General features: G+C 42.4%; 1 protein-coding gene across 5 annotated transcripts in view; it reads left to right on the top strand.

Annotated features, from left to right (window-relative positions):
- Positions 1–1,443: 1,443 nt before the first annotated feature.
- Positions 1,444–19,451, top strand: part of DEPDC1 (DEP domain containing 1) — a 31,888-nt gene continuing 13,880 nt past the window's right edge. The window contains exons 1-12 of one of the 5 annotated variants that reach the window (XM_072649810.1): positions 1,446–1,632; positions 2,070–2,335; positions 3,770–3,917; positions 5,139–5,257; positions 5,702–5,832; positions 7,369–7,416; positions 10,908–11,048; positions 11,486–12,349; positions 13,049–13,221; positions 13,984–14,160; positions 14,390–14,575; positions 15,490–17,021. In XM_072649810.1, the coding sequence (XP_072505911.1) occupies positions 1,585–1,632; positions 2,070–2,335; positions 3,770–3,917; positions 5,139–5,257; positions 5,702–5,832; positions 7,369–7,416; positions 10,908–11,048; positions 11,486–12,349; positions 13,049–13,221; positions 13,984–14,160; positions 14,390–14,575; positions 15,490–15,630 (2,442 nt within the window). In that variant the 5' untranslated portion in view covers positions 1,446–1,584 and the 3' untranslated portion in view covers positions 15,631–17,021. The other 4 variants (XM_072649811.1, XM_072649814.1, XM_072649812.1 and 1 more) reach the window with 4 other exon arrangements.

The following is a 19,451-nucleotide window of genomic DNA, read 5'->3' as shown; positions in this document are numbered from 1 at the left end:
ATGAGATTGGACAGAATGGATTCTAATGTCCCTTCTAGGTCCAATTGTTCTGACTCTAGGAATAGTGATCTGAAAGCTCCTCAAGGTTCTGGCATTTCTAAACAAGAAATCACATCTGTACAGTCTGTATGACTGTTCCTCCCATTGTTGCAGCCATGACTGTGTGAGGATGGGAGCTTTCTCCCTACCTCAGGTAAGCCCAGACAATACAACTGAGTCCTTCCATCACTGTGGTGAAAAGTCCTTGATCTTTGTGAGAGAAGCAGAGAGCTTTGATTGTTGGACACCACACAGGAAATTGCTTGAGAATGATTGAAAGAATCAGATGTACCTCAGGGCCTCCACATAAAACAGCAAACTAATTTAAACTGATCCAGGGGCAGGCCAATTTAGTAGTAGAGGAACTGCACCCAGGCTCCTGAGAGGGAATCTTGAGGGAGGAGTTTCTGCCTTCTCATCCTTACACAGCACTGCCCCTGGGTGACTGTATGGGAAGGAAGATGCTACAGGACAATCAGAGGTCCACCAGGAAGAGAGGAATCCCTTTGTGGGGATGAGCACATCTTCTGTATCTCTGCTGGTAACTAAAGACACTCAGAAGTGTTTAGAAGATGTAAGTACCTGCAGTGAAGATAATAGGCTACTGAGTGCCAACGCTGGAGGTCAGTCAGCCAGGACCCAGGCGGTGAGTGCCAACGCTGGAGGTCAGTCAGCCAGGACACGGGCGGTGAGTGCCAATGCTGGAGGTCAGTCAGCCAGGTCGCAGGCGGTGAGTGCCAATGCTGGAGGTCACTCAGCCAGGACCCAGGAGGTGAGTGCCAACGCTGGAGGTCACTCAGCCAGGACACTGGCGGTGAGTGCCAACGGTGGAGGTCACTCAGCCAGGACGCAGGCGGTGAGTGCCAACGGTGGACACTCTCAGAAGAGGTAGAACCTGAGCGATGAGAACTGTCATCACCCCAGCCCCTCCTCACCTTTGCCCAAAGCCAGCTTTGAGGCTGTGGTCACAGGTGCGGGTGGGAGGGGCTGGAGGTGGTTAGTTGTCCAGCCCTGGCACTGGGTGGGGCAGAGCCAGCCTTCCCAGCCCCCTTGTCAGCAGACTTGGGGACCTAAGTCCCAGTCTCCACCTGGCCTTCCTTCGGGAACAGACGCTGCTGTCAGAGGGGCAGGAGGGGACTTGCCTGGGGCCCCCTCCTCTGGGGGCAGTGTCCGGCCCTTCAGCGGACCAGCCTCCTGCGGACTGTCTAAGAGGCGCCCGCATCGCACAGCAAAGGAGCTGACAGCTGGACCTGGTCAGGGAAGCCCCGCCCCTGGCTCCCTTCTCCCCGCCCCTTCTCCACAAGCCCCGCCCCCCACTCACTTTCCCCAGGCCTCCTCTAGCAGCCCCGCCCCCGATCGCGTCACGTGGCGCCGCCTGCAGCCAATCGGCGGCGCCGCCCGGGCTATTCAAACGCTCTCGGGACGCCAGAGCAACGGTTGGTGCGGCTGCTGGAGGGTACGGCGGAAGTTGGACGGGCTTCGCTACTCAGGCTCCGGGCCGCCATGAGAGAAGGCCCGCGGCGCTAGCGGAGTCCGGCGGGGAGCATGGAGAACCAGGGGGTGACCCCGGGCCCCTACCGGGCCACCAAGCTGGTAAGAGGCCCAGAGCGCTCCGGCTGCTCGTCTCGGGCGGCGCTGGGTGGGGATGGAGGGGGTGACGGGAGTTGGGGTGCGGCCGCTGGAAACCCCCCCAAAGGCCTCGGCCTAACCCGGTAGGTCACGTGCGTGGCCTATTTTTAGAAAAGAAGTGGAAGTTCCACCCCTGGGAGCGGGAGAGGGCGGTGACGGCCTTAGGGGTGAGACCCCAACCCACGGCGGGGGGAGCCCCGGTGTAGGCGCCGGTTAGGACGCTGACGTCATGGCTGTCAAACAGCCATGGAGGGGGTGACGGCGAGGCCCCCGCGCGTCCGGGGGAGCGAGCCCCCAGACCACCGCCAGCGCCCCCGGGCCGGGGGCAGTCTTTGGGGTGACGGCCCGGCAGGGATGGGGGATCCCCCACGGGCCCTGACCGCGCCTCTCCCTCCCCGCAGTGGAACGAGGTCACCGCCCGCTTCCGGGCAGGCATGCCCCTGCGGAAGCACCGGCAGCACCTCCGGCAGCACGGCCGCTGCTTCACGGCCTCCGAGGCCGCCGACTGGCTGTGGGCGCTGCTGCGGAGCGACGGCCACTTCGGGCCCGAGGTCACCCGGGAGCAGGCCGTGCAGCTGCTGCGGAAGTTCCTCAAGAACCACGTGATCGAGGACGTGAAGGGGCGCTGGGGGTCGGAGGCGCTGGAGGACAACGGGCAGCTCTTCAGGTGGGCGGGGCGGGGGCGGAGATCGGGGCGGGGCCGAGGGCCGCGGGAGGCGGGGTCGGGGCGGGGCCCGGGTCAGGGGCGGGGCCGAGGGCGTGTTTGGGGCGCGGCCCCTCCAGCCCTGGCCCTTGTCCTTTTTCAGCCCCTTTCCCATCCAGGACAGAACCTTGGAGCGGCTTCAGTTTACGTTCTGCTGATAACTAGTTATTTGAACTCTCTTCCACGTGGCTCTGGATAGTTTAGCTTGTCTCTAACAACCGCTCGTGCCTGTCTTTGACCCTTTATCAGTCAGGAACCGTTAAACATTGCTTGTAGCCTCACAGCTCCAAAGTAAAGTTTAGGACCTTGACATCGGGGATGTTGAGGACGTGAAGTTCTCTTTCCATGGCCTGGTTTTTCCTTAGTGAAGTGGGGCGATCAACTGCTGAAGATCCGAACGTGAACTCGGAACATTTTGGTTCCGTCCACTCGCAGAGCACCAGGGTCAGAAAGGTGAAATGGCTTTTCTAAAGTCGCATACGTAGCTAGTGAGCGGTACGGCTGGGTCTGGAACCGAGGACTGGACCACCAGGCCAGATTCTCTGCTGTGATATATTTGTACCTGCTATGATATATATATATATATATATATATATATATATATATATATATATGCCTACATTTAGAAACAGGTTGAAAAGGGCAAGAATTTATTAAGTGCCGAGGATGTACGTAAACAGAAGGGCCAAGATCTTTAGGGAGTAATAGGGCAGATGGTCCTCTACCAACAGGGTAAGTGGGTTCAAGGGGGATCCTGCTATAGAGCCGCAGGATCCCTTCAGCAGTAGGAAATGAGGGTTATTGGAAGAAGGGATAAGCCCATGGATCCTCTAGGTGGCAACAAGTGATTCTGGCCTGTCTGCCGCTGATTGGTGGGTTGAGGTTGGGAGAGGAATTCCCCTCTTTTCAAAGTTTTTTACATGTTTTCCCAGAATACATTAGCAGGTTTGAGTGATAGGGGCCACAAAGGCAAACAAAAATATGTGGAAAATAAAATGATAAGTAATTACTTTTCATGACAAGAGAAGAGACTAAAAATAAGAGGGCTAAAAAAGTTTAGTATCTAGTTTCATGTAGGGGCAAAGAGCCTCATGCCAAGTTGGTGTCATTGTATTGTAACGTAGTAGTAATTGATGTTCATGGTGTTGACCTTCAGTCTTCAAAAAAACTTCTAGTTTTCTACTTTGGGTATGTCTTATTTAAAGAGCTAGGTAAGTGTGACTAAAATGATTTATCTCTGAAAAAGTCACTTATGTAAAACATTTCACTCCCTTGCAGGACCAAATCTGAGATTACTAATTATCCTGTTAATCATCATATAATTATCATACATAAAAGCAACAAATCATGATTCTCAGTCTCATAATTTGTAAAAGTTCAAATATGTGTTTGAAACAGGTTTCCTGAAACTTCTCCACTTAAAAGTGTACCTCACCATCACCCAGAATTGAGAAAAAGCAACTTAGAGAATATGTCTAAAGAGAAAGAAAGTATCTTTAAGTTACGGCCTTTATCTCGCAGAACTCCTAAAAAGCATGTGTATCAGGTAAGGCATGTTTCCAATTGACGTAATTTCCAATAGTCAATAAAAAGTGAAAAAATCATCCGACATCTAAGGCACATTCAGTTCATCCCAAACTTAAAAGCAGTTGGATTTTAGAAGTTCATTTTAAGTCAGTTCTTTTGGCATTCAGAGTAGCCTGATATGTGAGTAATACGCCTCTAGACACTCGCCAGAGATCAAAGGAGAACCCCAGGCAGTCGGAGAGCCACTACACCACATGTTCCTCCTGTCTGTAGTTCTTCTAAGGAGTAAGGAAAGTAGTTGATATTCATTTGCTGCTTGTCAGTATGTAAGGAGTATTTGACTTATTTAACCAAAGTTGGGGGTGGCCTTAAGTCTGCCCTTCTGCAACCTTTCACTTTAACCAAAAAAGAGTGTTCATTTCAGTTTTTCCCTGGTTCCCATTGGGAATGCATAGTCTCTTTCCTGAGAATAGTAATAACAGCTGACATTTATATAGTTTTTTAAGCTTTACAAAATACTTTTCTAACCACATAGTCCTGTGACCTTAATGATCAGATCAGATTATTACTAACCTGGGGAAGTCCAGCTTGTATGTCTTGGCATCATTTTATGTTCCAGTGTTAATAAGGAATTTGGTTTTAATTTATCCTTGCTGACACATTAACAATCATTATTAAGCATGGACTATGTGCCATACTCTTCGAGGTGCTGACAAGGAGTGAAATGATTCCTTTTTACAAGGACCTTATGGTCAAAAAGAAGTAATCTCTTCTTATAAGACAGGCTGCTTTTTAAAGGTATCTTTATATTAATTTTTTTTTTTTTGGAAGCTTGAGTTTCTATTTGAAAGCAAAATATTTCTTCAATATGTGTACTTTTCAATAACATCTCTAATCCCAAGCAACTGACCTTAATGCCCAGAGAAATTAAAAGTGCAACAGAGACCTCTGAGTTATGTCAGAGAAGCCAAAATTCTGTCCTTGCAACTAAAAGTGACTTTTAGAACTCACCTTTCTAATGAAGTTGTTTGTGGAGATGACCTTTCGTAACTGAGGCAGGTAACCCTTGTGTGCAGCACCACTTTAAAGAAATGACTACATTACTAAGTATTTTAAGGAAAGCATTACTGTGGTTTAATATTTTAACAAATTTGAAATATCTTAATATTAAATTATTTCCTATTTGGTAAATTATTTTAATACATTTTACCAAGCTAAACTTGTAGTATTCATTTTTTAGGAAACTACAGAAAATATTAGAAGTGAAATTGGAGATGAAAATAAAGAAAACCCAGTAGAGAAAAGGGAAATAAGCCAAGAAGATATCGAAGAAATTTGGAGACATATTATTTTGATGCAGTAAGTCTGTGTTTAGTTATGACCTGGTTCTCAAGTTATTCAAACTTTGGTCTTTATTCAAGTATGCAAATGGAAACTAGAATGTATAGTCTCAAAGAATTTAAGGTTTTTAATAGATTCTTCCCCCTCTTTTGTGTACATTCCTGAAATGACTACTATAGAATTCTAAAAGGTAATTGGAAGATTTGGGGGAAGTAATTGGGAAAAAGTAATTCATTCTCTCCCTCTCTCTCTCCTTCTTCCCTACCCCCTTTCCTGCCATGTATACGTGTGATTGTGAAATTTTGTCAAAGGGAAAATGGGGAGATTATTTGTATTTTATTTTAAAATTAAGCTTTGTCGATCAGATTTGATCCGTTCAAAGAATCTGAATGTAGCTTATTTTTATATTTTATTTTCCTTGTTCTCTAAAATAAGATTCTCTTCATTATTGTTTCCATTCAGCTTACAAACCATTTTAGGTACACCATCTTTAGAAGAAGTCTTGGATCCAACACAAGTAATACCTCAGTATATAATATATAACATGGCCAATACGAGCAAGCATGGAGTAGTTGTACTGCAGAACAAAGCAGGTCAGTCTGCCAAAGCGCATTCAGTACTTAGAGAGATTTTTAAAGATTCATTAAAGCTTTTGTGTGGTGATTGTGGGTAGGTAGAGGCAGGCGTCTGAGCGATGACACAGACAGTTACGTGAGGACGCTGTTAATGATTGGACTCAGTGCAGTGGGGCAGCTTTGTGTTCATCCTGTGTCCTGCGTCAGGCAAAACTCTCTTGTTGCTAGGGGTTAGCACTGAAGACATGCAGGCAGGCGGCTGGCAGACCCTCATTGGGGTACGGGTGGTCAACCCAGAGACTGGCCGTGGGGAGAAGGGGATGACAACAGAACAGGCCGAGTCACGTCTGCTAGCCAGGCTCCCTAGGGCCAGTGTTTCTCTGACTGTGTTTGGAGAACTGTTGACTGTATTTTTAAAGCTCTTCTCCAGGCTCAGTGCTCTGCAGTCGTGCCCTCTTCCTAAGTGCTCTGCTGATGTGGTCTTGTCCGTTTGTCTGTCATGCGGATTTATCTGAATACTAGAAATGTGGACAGCCTAGCAACTTCTGTACAGATATTTTTATTTAGACTGTTGGAGTAAATTTAAATTAAGGCCCCAGCTCCCAAGGAATAGTCACGGTTTTGTCTTAAGGCACGAAAGGAGCGCTGCTTTGAGCTGCCGAAGAAAGCAAGACCCTCTTTATCCCATGCAGAGCATTCCAACTCTTTTAATAAATGAGAATATAGGAATTAGACATTCTGGTCTTCCCAGCTAAAATGTGAAATATTCCATTACGTAGACATTTTGTAACTATAACAGAACCTCTTAAGCTGTACCCATTCCCAGATACATCACATAAGAAAATCTTAAATCGGTGTGAGTAATTTTGATTATTCACTAAAGCCTCACAGTGGGTGGCATAAGGTATCCTTTAAGTTCGCCAAAACTCTTTGCTTAGAATGCAGCGTAGCAGGCCCAGCCAGGCTGAAGGGGCTTCTGGATGGTGAGCTCTGTGGGTGAAGCTGTGCCAGGCTAAATGAGGAGACACTAGGCAATGGAAATTGGCCCCAGCAGCTCACGATTACTGCCAGTGTCCGTGTGATCATAGATTGATGAAGTCCGTGTTGAAAAAGGTTACTTAGGAACTGATAAAAGAGTGGTAATGGGAGCTTAATTCTTGAATGAATAGCAAAACAGTCACCAAGCCAAGTACTGTCTGGTCTCAAAGAATTCACCCTCCTAAGTGGAGAAGACATGACCAACGCAACTCATAAGATTATTCATCATAACTTTCACAACATTGTAGAGGAAAACAAGCTTCCAGGAAGTCATGGTTCAGTTATCTCCATGGGTTTTTGTGGCTGGCAGACCCACACTCTCAGTACACAGCTGGGATCATTGTAGTTAGCCCTAAGTTCACCTGCATGGTACTTTGAGGAATCAGAGGAGAGTTGATCCACCTTGAGCTTCTAAAATTACGTAAATCAAAATACAAACTAGAGTTATTTATGGCACTGCTTTTATTACCATTCTAAGTGGGTGAGTTATTGACTGTGTTTTGTTTTGCTGTATAGATGACCTTCCTCACTGGGTATTATCTGCTATGAAGTGTCTAGCAAATTGTAAGTTATGCAAGAATCTGTTTCATTTTATTATCTTTAATGGAAGAGATGAGATGTTTAAAATTTTATTTTAAACAGGTTTGAATAAAATTAGGGAAAGCAGAGTTAAATTTTCTCTCTTTTGTAGAACATTGCTGTGTGATTTGACCTGCTTCTCTTTGTCATCCCAATATTTCTGAATCACTTTATTTGGATCATAGACTTTTAGAACTGAAAGAGACCTTAGAGATCACTTAGTCCTAGAACACTGTATAGATTAAAAAAATAAGATCCAGAGAATTTAAGTGATTTTCTCAAAATTACAGAAGTATCTTTGTAATTTGTCTATTTTGTGATGTATTTTTTGGACTTTGAGTGGCTTTTTTTGTTTTTTAACTGACTTATTGTCCTCTGGTAGAATTAACATAATTTTTTTTTAATCTGAGCAGAATGATAAACTGTGTTCTTTAGCCTTTTGATTCTAGACCTTCTTTGTTTCGTTAGCCCTTTTTGATGCATGATGAGCCCCAGTGAGGCTTAATGACCTGTTGGCAAAAAAGATAAACTGAACTGCGGCTGCCCTTGGGGACCCCTGCTGGGGTAACAAGAAGGTTGCCATTTATCCCAGCTAAATATTTTGAAAATTGGAACAGCATTGCCATGCCCAACTATGCTGTCATTGCCATCCTCACTGATTTTTCAAAGGCCAGTTAATAAGAATTTATCAGCTGCTCTGGGCCTAGTGTTGAGGCCTGGAGCCACTAAAAGTGGTACCACAGCTGCTCTCCAATCGCTTATGCTCTGTCCAGGAAAACAGGTGCGTGTGGAACTGAGCACTAGGTGTTTGTTTTATTTTTTTTTTTTTGCTTGAATGTCTTTTTTTTTCAGTTATTAATTTGTTTTCAGTTCTCAACAACGACTTCCATGAGTCTTAGATTTTTTCCCCCTCCCTCCCCGAGAAGGCAAGCAGTCTTATATGGGTTCTACACATACATTCTTATTAAACACATTTTCACATTAGTCATATTGCATGGAAGAATTAAAATGAATGAGAAAAACCCAAACAAAACATAACACAAGGAAAATAGTCTGCTTCATTCTGCATTCCAATTCCATTCCAGTTCTTTCTCTGGATGTGGATGGCATTTTGCCTCAAGAGTCCTTTGGGAATGCTTTAGGTCTTTGCATTGCTGTGAAGGGCTAAGCCTACCAGAAAAATTCCTCACAAACTGTGGTTGTTGTGTTATTGTGTGCAATGATCTCCTGGTTCTGCTTCTTTTACTCAGCATCAGATCATATAAGTCCTTCCAGGAAAAGTCTTCCTTTTCATTATTTCTAATAGCACAATAGTATTCCATTACATTCGTATACCACAACTTGTTCAGCCATTCCTCAATTGATGGGCATCCCCTCAGTTTCCAGTTCTTGGCCACCACAAAGAGAGCTGCTATAAATATTTTTGTACATGTGGGACCCTTTCCCATTTTTCTGATTTCTTTGGGATACTGTCCTAGAAGTGGTATTGCTGGGGCAAAGGGTATGCACATTTTTGTAGCCCTTTGGGCATAGTTCCAGATTGTTCCAGAGTGGTCAGATTAGCTCGCAACTCTACCAACAATGAATTCGTGTTCCAACTCTCCCAAATCTTCTCCAGCATTTATCAGCTTCCTATTTTGTCATGTTAGCCAATCTGATAAGTGTGATATGGTACCTCAGAGTGGTTTTTATTTGCATCTCTGTAATCAATAGTGATTTAGAGCATTTTTTCTTCTCTGAAAACTACCTATTCATATCCTTTGAGCATTTATCAATTGGGGAATGACTTGTATCCTTGTACATTTGACTCAGTTCTCTGTATATTTTAGGAATGAGGCCTTTATAACAGGCATTAGTTGCCAAAATTCTTTCCCAGTTTTCTGCTTCCTTCCTAATCTTGGTTGCTTTGGATTTATTTGTACAAAAACTTTCCAATTTAATGTCATCAAAATTATCCATTTTGCACTTCATAATGTTCTCTATCTCTTGTTTAGTCATAAATTTCTCCATTCTCCCTAAATCTGACAAATACACTATTCTTTGGTCCCTTAATTTATTTATAGTATCAGTCTTTATACCTCGATCATGTATCCATTTGGACTTTATTCTTGTGTATGGTGTCAGGCATTGATCTATGCCCAGTTTCTGTTACCCAGTTTTCCCAGCAGTTTTTGTCAGTGAGTTCTTATCCCAGAAGCTGGGGTCTTTGGGTTTACCAGACAGTAGATTGCTATATTCATTAACTACTGTGTCTTGAGTACCTAGCCTATTCCACTTGTCTACCCCTCTGTTTCTTAGCCAATACTAGGTAGTTTAGAGGGACCATACTAGCATCTGGGGGATCAGGAAGGGTTTCATGCAGAAAGGCTTGTACTGAGTCTTAATGGAAATAAGATCCTGCAGGGGGAGTTAATGTCAGACATTGGGGGGAGCCAGAGCTGAGGTTTGGGGAGAAGGGGCAGAGAGAAGTATGAGGAGCAGTAAGACACAAGGGCAGATTCACTGGACAGTAGAGTTAGGGAGCAGGGGGAAATAATGGCTACATCCACCACGTGGTGAAGAGCTGGGAATTCCAAACAGATTTTGTTTTGTTTTTTTTAAACTTAAAGGAAATAGGGAGCTTACTCTCGAGTGTGTGAAGAAAAGGAGAAAACCCTGTAAGATTTGGAATTTAGGAAAACCTCTTTGGCAGCTGCCTGCTGTTGTGTGACTGGTAGAGTGAAGAGATGACAAGCAGGAGGCTCTTGTCAGGGTGGTGGTTGTGGGAGTGGAGAGAAGGAGCCAGAAGAGCAGGTGTGGGGGGAAGGACATTGAACAGCAGAGTACATGCGTGGGATGAGAGAGAGTGACCTCGGCCGTGGTTCAGCAGCTCTCTTTGCCCATTCTTATCTCCCACTGTTAATCATTCTTAGTCCAACCTTACCAGTCCAAAAAACATTCTCCTTGGTAAAGAAAACAGATATAAAATAAGTCTAGCATTTCTCTAGTCCATCTATCACCCCATCACCTAAAAGAGAAGTCCTTATCTCTTTAATGTTCCTCTTTTGTTATCTTTGGAATTGTCTGTGGGCTTTGGTCACTCTGAGCTTTTGTATTTCCATACCTGCTCTGCCAGGCTCGTGCTCCACCCCTCTTGGAGAATCAGCCCTTTACCTTGCCCTTGTTTCAAAGTCTTTACCGCTTCATTTTGCGGATGTCAACTGATCCCACAGTGAGTTCCCATACTCTAGCACATAACCTGCCCTGCACATAACTGCTGCCTGTCCTTGCAATGGCCTCCAGCACCCATGTCCCTCTCAGGGGGTTCCCATTACTCTCAGTTGGACTTTACTATTCTTTTTCCTACATATACATAAAACTTTAAGGATCAGTTATGGAGAGGTTTATTGTTCAGATTTACAGCTCTTAAAAGAAACTTTTTAAAAAGAATATATGAGGTACAACTATATATATCCTTTTCTTACTTGATCTTTTAGGGCCAAGAAGTAATGACCTGAGTCAATCAACTTATGCTGGATTTGAACGAGATGTATTCCGAACCATTGCTGACTATTTTCTAGATCTCCCAGAGCCGTTACTTACTTTCGAATATTATGAGTTATTTGTTAATATATTGGGTATGTATGAGGTCTTGGTGTTCCTATGGTTTTTAGTTTTTAGACTTCCCTTGCATAAAAAATACAAAGAAAACCTTTACAGTAGAGAACTTTTAAATTTTATTATTAAAATGATTGAATTCTTAGGGTAATTAATACATGAATATAGATAGTAAAAAGTCCTAATTATTTTCTTACTGGAAATATTTGAAGTAGAATTTTAATTAGCTGTGCAAATTTTTTTTTAAGTAAAATGGTCATATTTTGATGGGAAAACCTCTAATGTCCTGCATGTTTGCATTTTAATAATGCATGTTCTTTTTTAAGTGTCCTCTGAATTAAATACCTGCTTTTTGTATATTACTAACAATATATGATGCCTTTCTTTTTTTACTTTTTTCTGTTTTTGTCCACTGTCAAACCAGTTGCATCTTAATTTTCATTTCGTTTTCTGTTAGTTGTCTGTGGCTACATCACGGTTCCAAATAGAACCAGTGGAAAGCATAAAATCCCAGATGATCCACAGTCTTCCAAAGCCCTCCATGTAAACAATATGAACTCTTTCAAATCAACCGAATGTCTTCTTCTTAGTCTACTTCGTAAAGAGAAGCATAAGGAAGAATCAGAAACCTCTGAGGATCCTTCCAGAAATGAGCAGCAGTCTAAGAACCGATGCACTAAAAAGCTGCCGCTTTGTGATCCAAGCAACAGAAGATCCAGGGCTGATGTCTTAATTGGAGGCAGTTGTCAGAACTTAACAGGTTTGAAAAATGAACCTGATTTGCCATTATCTAAGCTTAAGCCAAGGTGCTCTTCTTTGGAAAGGATTGTGGATACATCAGGGTGTAAGAATACAGAAGGCCCAAGCTTCCATCTTTCTGATCTGAATGTAGCAGGACAAAATAAGGAGAAATCATTCTCAGATTTTGAATCCAAAGGGAACTCTACGCTGGGTATTTGTCCAGACAGAGAGAGTCAAAAGTCATCCTGTGTTGGCTTTAAAAGAACATCCACAGTAACTGTTCAAGACCAGGAGGAATCATGCAATGGGAAACTGAAATCGAAGCAGCTTTGTAGGTCTCAGAGTTTGCTTTTCAGTAACCATAGAAGAAGAAGTAGCCACATCAATATGCCTGTTGCTGAAATTACCATGAGGCCAAAGTGCGTGGGTCACCTTGGACAAAGCATCATGGATGTGTCTGTAGCCATGGAAGGGGATTGTGATTCCAGAACCACAGTCAGGAAAAGACTCTGCCAGAGCACCTTAGAACTTTCAGGAAAGTCTTTCACTGCAGCTTCTTCTATGCTGACTGGCACACAGAGTAAGGTCGATGCTTCCCAAGTGCATGAATTAGTAACTTTCACTGTTGACTAACCCTTTGTTTTTTGCTTTCCTGCTGTACCTTAGCATTTGCTTTACTTTTTGCAAAACAGATGTTTTGTTGGCTATGCTTTTTATAGGTATTTTGTATTTTGAGTTATTTAGCTTTTGGATCCATACCTTATTTTATGTAATAGCATTGTATCTCTTCCCATCATTCTTCTTCCTCATATTTAGTGACTTTTGATTATGAATAGCTTTTTTGTGGTTGTTGAGGTGAATGACTCTTAACACCCAGATGGACATATAGCTGGCATTTCTGTAGCGCTTCATAGTTAACAACATCCTTGGTAACCCAGTCAGATAGGTAGTAGTATAAGCATTCTTATCTCTCTTTTACAGATGAGGAAGTTCAGACCATGAAAAGGCAACTGACTTCCCTATGATCATCCAGTTTGAATGTGTCTGATAAAAATACTGGTCTACCAGCTGAGTGTCTAGTCTTTGATCTGATTCACCATATTGTTTCCACGTGGTGTGAACAAGAGTCTACTTCATTTGAACATTAGACTATTACAAGACTACAGTAATATTAAAGAGTTAATGAAATAAGGCAATATGAAACCTCTGCTGACTCCACACTAATGATAGTTCATGAAACCCGTGACTTTTTTTTTATAGTAATAATTTTTCCTTCCAGGTTTACTGCAGCCTCATTTAGAGAGAGTTGCCATCAATGCCCTACAAATATGCTGCTTGTTACTTCCTCCGCCAAACCGGAGAAAGCTCCAGCTTCTAATGAGAATGATTTCTCGAATGAGTCAGAATGTTGATATGCCAAAACTCCATGATGTGATGGGGACAAGGTCACTTGTAAGTTTTCTCTTTAAGATAGATTCTGGTGGGAAGAGGAGATAAAAAAGACATTTAATTCTGAAACATAGGTGTGTCAACCTTGTAGATGACTGTAAGAGAAAATATCAGAAGGTTGCCTCCTATTATTCCCACACCCTCATTTATTTTCAATCTCACCCTATCTACTGGCTACGAGGTATCGGTGCCTTTACTTTCTTCTCACTCTTTGTAACTTCATACAGTCTGACTTCTAACCTCTGAAACCGTGGTTTCCAAGGTTACCAATGATCTCCTCGTTACCAAATCCAAAAGCCTTAAAGGTAAACCAGTTCTAATTTTGTAGCTCCTAATGAATACTAGGTTTTGATTATGTTACATATTCTCCTAATTTATATTTCTGTTGAATTGATTTTATGTAAGGAGTGATTGTTTTCTAACCAGTTTTAAACTTAAGCAGCTTACATCAATCTGGTATTAATGAGTGCTGTCCAGTTTCCTGGTGAAATAGGGAACATCTATTAAAAGAAAATCCTAAACCTGTTTAATCCTGTGGAATTGTTTGGTTGAAAAATGTTCAGCTAATGCAAGATCATTAGTAGGGAATTAAGCAAAGCCAGCATTCTTAATCTTTCTAACAGGAGTAAATTGTCTTCATCTGAACATTGAAATCAGCTTATGGCTTCATCTGAATGCTTCAGCATGGTACTGCCAGGAAATGACTGATCTTCTGATTCCTGTGAAAGTCTGGGTTTTTACTCCCAATTTCTGAAATGCTTCCAGATGATACAGACGTTTTCCCGATGCGTGCTGTGCTGTGCTGAGGAAGTCGATCTAGATGAGCTGCTTGCTACACGATTAGTTTCCTTTCTGATGGATCATCATCAAGAAATTCTGCAAGTGCCATCCCACTTACAGGCTGCTGTGGAGAAGCACCTGGACTACCTAAGGAAAGGCCATGTAGGTGCTGGGAAACTCTTAATAGGAGACTATCAACTGTTCTGTCTTAAAGTAAAATGAACACTTGAAGTAAGCTTTATAGCTCATTTCAGTGTTGAAATGAGCCTTTCCAAAAGTTCCAGGTGGGGGTCACCTGCAGACAAGGAGTTCCCAGATTTCATTGAAATGATATATTTTCACATAAGAGCAGAAATAATAGAATTGTCTCTTTTCCTTTTCTTCTTCTCAGATTACATATCCTGGGGATGAGCTGATTGCGGCTTTGCCAACTTACTCCTATTGTAAGCAGATAAGCACCCAGGAATTTGATGAACAGAAAGTTTCTACCTCTCAGGTTGCAGTTGCAGAACTTTTGGAGAATATTATTAAAGATAAAAGATTACCTCTGAAAGAAAAAAAGAAAAAATTAAAGCAGGTAAGAGAAGAAATCCTTTGATAGTCATGTAACCATTTTCTAAGTTGAGTACATCATTAGAGAACTGCAGTTTACTTAGAGGACAACCCTAATCAAGTGGTCAGGCTAAAAGTGGGTGACAGACATGGGAGCTCTGATCTTAATAAAATCCAGCCATAGAAGTGGCTTACAGTGAAGCCCCATGGAGGTGGCTGCTTGTGAAATCTATCAGAAAACTAGTTTCAACCTTTTCTATTTTGTAAATGTCATACAGTAAACATAATTAAATCTCCCTTTGATTTAATATCTTTTGAGATTTTCAGAACATCAGGTATCATTACAATATATTGTAAACATAGAAGATAAGGGAAATTAAGCGGAATATATTCTGACCCCCAAAAACTTACATTAAAAATAAGTTTCTGACATCAGAGTGTATTTGTTTGTCTTTGCTTTTAGGGAATTAGGATTTCCAGGTCTGTTTTTTTGACCAACCACCCAGATCTGCATGATAATCATGCAGTTCATGAAGCTGTTGCTGCACAAATGTGTCAAGTGATTAAATTTGTAGTCTGATAGTAACCAGATTTGCTTGATGGAAACCCAGATGCTTATAGTAATGGCTTGACAAAATATCTCCTGGATGTTCTACACTTTGCGGTACCACTTGAGGCATGTACAATGCTTGGTTGAAATGCTGAGGCAGAAGGAGAACATAGAGAATACATGGTAATTTGCAATATTTAGAAACATGATGTTTTCAAATTTAGTTAGGCCTTAGAAATAATAGTTCAACCTCATTTTACAGAGTTTAAATAGCCCAGGAGTTTAAAAAACATATCATTATGGCAGAGACAGGGACCCAGATGTGTGACCCGTATGTTGGGTGGCTACTCCAAGTCTTACTCAGTCATCCTTCCAAATCTTCTTTTAAGTTTCAGAAGGAATATCCTGCCATCTACCAGGCGAGATTTCCAACTACAGAAAGCGAAGCCACCGTGTTTGGTGACAAGCCGACAATCAAGCAACCAATGCTAATCTTAAGAAAGCCAAAGTTCCGTAGCCTTAGGTACTAAATGATTATCAGATGATATTAAATAAAGCCATATACTGAGGGACATGACATTAAAGCAGTCTGCTTTTCCTGCCTTTCCCAAGATTAGCTACAGACATAGAAAGGTGCCAAAGCAGACAGTGACACAGATGCTCAGTGTTTCCTCTGAAAGATCACATCGAATCCAGTAGGTCTCAATGGAAGACAAATGCAGAATGAAAGAAGGAAAGAGTATTCTGGGCGTCGCATGCAGACGACTGGAAAAGCCATGACCCCGTGTGCCCAAGGTTGATGTACTTTACCATTGGCCAAAGGATGCCTGATTAGCAATATGGACTCAGAATTCTTTGGAAAGAACTTAACCGCATGTGCTGTGTGGATGAATCGTGACATGAAGTTTTAGTTGTAGGTGATTAGGGTTGCTAGTTAGCCATTTAATCCAAGCATAGCTTGGTAAGGAATTTATAAACTCAGTAACTTATATATTCTGCTACATTTTGCACTGATATATTTTTCCAGATTTTTCATATTTTTGTGTGTATTTGTTTAAAAGCTAGAAATACAGTAAATCATTTCACTTATTTCTGACACATGGCGGTTCAACCAGTTGAGATACACTGCTGTGTTAAGGATACAGAAGAAATGTGCTCCTTGGCCTGTACCTCCCAGCCCAGAGGACAAGGCCCTGACTCCACCCAGTCTTTTTTTCTCTATTTGAACCCAGTTTGAGGGGAGCATCTTTCATAGGCACAAACCCAGGGCCAGGGTTGGTACCAACAGATGTCTGTAAAATCCCAGTAGTATTTGCCCTACCTCTCTCACAGAAGCATGGTGAAGAATGTTCTTTAGAAACGTTACCTGCTCGAGAAGGATGATGCATTGTTCACCCAGAAGGATGTCATGAATAACATGGAAATGAGGTTAGGGAACTGCTTATAGACCTTCCTGCCATGGCCTTCCATGAATCAATGGGATAGCTTCCTCCTCCAGTTTACTAATTTGTTCTCCACCATAACAATTTGACTCTGTAAGTGAAAAAAGAGACTCAGTTGAGAAATATGGTACATTCTGCTTCTCAATGGAATTTCATGATGCCTTAAGTGTTAAACGGTAGCATTCTGTTTAACATGTTACCGCTTTTATTAAAAGTTTGAATAGTTTAAAGAGAGATGCTGTAGATGAGCGGATATTTCATCCAGATAGCTTGTATCTAAAATTGCTGAACATACTGAACCCAATGACGTTTTAAGTATATCCAAATATTCTGTATACTAGCATTTTTGCTGTTTAAAAGTATGTGATGATTGTGTTGGAAACTAAGGTGAAAATCATTATTTGGGGGGAGGTTTGTAATGGTTTAATTTTGTTTATTCATATATTTAATTACCTTAATAAAGATAGAAGTAGACATAATAAGATTTGTAATCATGAAATTAAAAGTATAAAAGGCCTGGTAAAATAAAACTGTCAACCGCTATTTGCAGAGCTGTTACCAAGGCAACATTGTTTACAAGTAGTAACAACCCCCAAGTATTCTTGTCACTTTAAAAACACCATCTAGGTGTGCACCTCATTGTGTGCATTAGAGGGATATGAAGAAGTTTGAAAGCTGGACTACAGTTTCACTGCTTCTTAAGGAAAATGTATGACATCAAAACCCTGTAGCAATTGGGGGACCTGTTTTGATTGTTCATCAGCATATTGTATCCTGTTAGGTACTTTAAAATTAATCATTTGATTTTATACATTTCCACATAATAGTATACTTTGGTTTTTGCATTTTTAATGATGCTCAGTAATTATTTTTCTTATAAGTCTTCAAATGCTTCTCAAAAGTTAGATCTGGAGATGCCATGTCTGCCAATTCTTTCAGCCTAGGATCCTCATAATTCTGATAGATCCAGAACAACAAAACTTAAGATGGAAGGAACCTACAGAAGTCATCCTGTCCAGTCTGTAAATCCACCCATTCCCTCCCCTAAAATAAGCATCTCCCCAAATTGGAATTTTCTAGTGAGGACGACGTTCTCCTTTGGAACGTTAGTTGTCCTAAGTTCTTGCACCTTAAGGCCATTGGGAAAGATGAAGAAAAACATCCTAAGGCCCTTCTTTACCTGGCATGGTTTACAGTCCTGTTATCTTCCTCCTCTAGTCTTTATTCTTTCTAAAGCATCCAGAACTAAGTTCAACTCCAAACAGCATACAGGAGAAATGGTCCATGTTGTGTATACTCCCCTACAAAACAGCCTCATGGTAGTATGTTTGGGCTCCATCCCACTGATGATTCAAATCGTCAGAAATTCTCATGAAGATGTTGCCTAGCCCAGTGGTCCCCAAATAATCATTTTGTTTGCAATTAATTATTCAGCTCGTTTAATGTAGATAGGTGAGCTTTTTTTGAGATTTTCTTAGAAGACAAGAATTGTCCATAGTGGTGAGCATCATTTTTCGTTAGGAGTCATTCCTTTCTGCAGAAACTAGCCAAAGTGAGCTGTTTCTGGTTTTGGGCAGTGTGAGTGTGCACTGTTGCACACCTCGGGGCCCCTGCTGCTGCAGAACAGGGCTACCTCTCCCAGGCCAGCTTGGGCCTTACCAGTACACAACATTCAGTTTCAGGGATCATTGCAGATGCATTTTTCACTCATGCCTGCTACCCTTTGAGTTCATAGAAGTTCCTGTGCTGCGTCTGTTACTTCTTTGTATTTATGATCAAGAAGCATTTATGAAGCACTTAGTATAAATACAGCCCCTCCCACCAAAGGAGATGACATTCTGTGATTGGGGTGGGTGATAGGGAAACATCTCTTGTTTGCTGAGACTTCTTGGGCCTTACGCCAAGGGCTGCTGTTGGCATTTGCCTCTGCAACTTTCCATGGCAGAGGGATCTCTGGATCAAAGGACAGAACGTTATAGTTTGCGGGATTTTTGCATGATTGCGGCTTGCTCTCGAATAATCAGACTGTTTCACAGCCCCACCAACTGTGCATTAGTGTGTGATCTTTTGAAAGACCTTCAGATTGGCCAGTAGGGATCCTTGTGCTTCTTGAGCTCTGCAGAGGCTGATGCCGGTGTTCACCAGCTCATACAGCTTGGATTTCTACATTTCTCATTTCTGGTTCTCTACCTATCTGACTGCTCTTCAGTTGTCCATCCCCCAAACATGAATTCCCATGGACTCTCTCCTCTTTTAGGTTTTTGGTTGACTTCACCCACTCTCATCCCTTTGTGGGCCCTCCCAAGTCTGTACGTGAAGCCCTAGTCTCCAGTTCTGATCTCACTGGATGTCTCCAACTCATTGTTACAAACAGGATTCCTCATTGTCCTTTCCCAAACCCTCTCCTCCCCCACCACTCTTCCGGTCATCCTCCTTAGCCTGCCACATTCAGACAGCATGTCTGTAGCATCCTCACAACAACCCTGGCAGGTAGGTGCTATTATGAACCCATTTTACAATTGAGGAAACTGAGGCAGACAGAAGTGACCTAACCCAAGGTCACAGCTAGTAATTATCAGCTCAGGTTTGAACTCGGGTCTTGCAGACTCTAGGTCTAGTGCTCAATCCACTGCACTGCCAACAAACCTCTTCCCTTATCCATGGGACATCCTATCAAATATTTAAAGATGGGGATTATCTTCCCCTTTGCTTTTTCCTTCTCAAGGCAACAAGCACTTATTAAGCATGGGTAGAGCCAGCTTCTTTAACTAATGGACAGGTGACATCTCTGGTGCTGTTCACCCATCTGCCTGCCCTGTAGATACTCTCCAGTTGGTCAGTCTTCCTAAACTGCAGCCCCCATTCCAGATGTGTTCTGACCCTGGTAGAGAAGAGTCCTAAAGACCCTT

Source organism: Notamacropus eugenii, chromosome 2, assembly GCF_028372415.1.
Source record: "Notamacropus eugenii isolate mMacEug1 chromosome 2, mMacEug1.pri_v2, whole genome shotgun sequence".
Classification (NCBI taxonomy): Eukaryota; Metazoa; Chordata; class Mammalia; order Diprotodontia; family Macropodidae; genus Notamacropus; species Notamacropus eugenii.
This window is presented reverse-complemented; position numbering and strand designations above follow the sequence as displayed.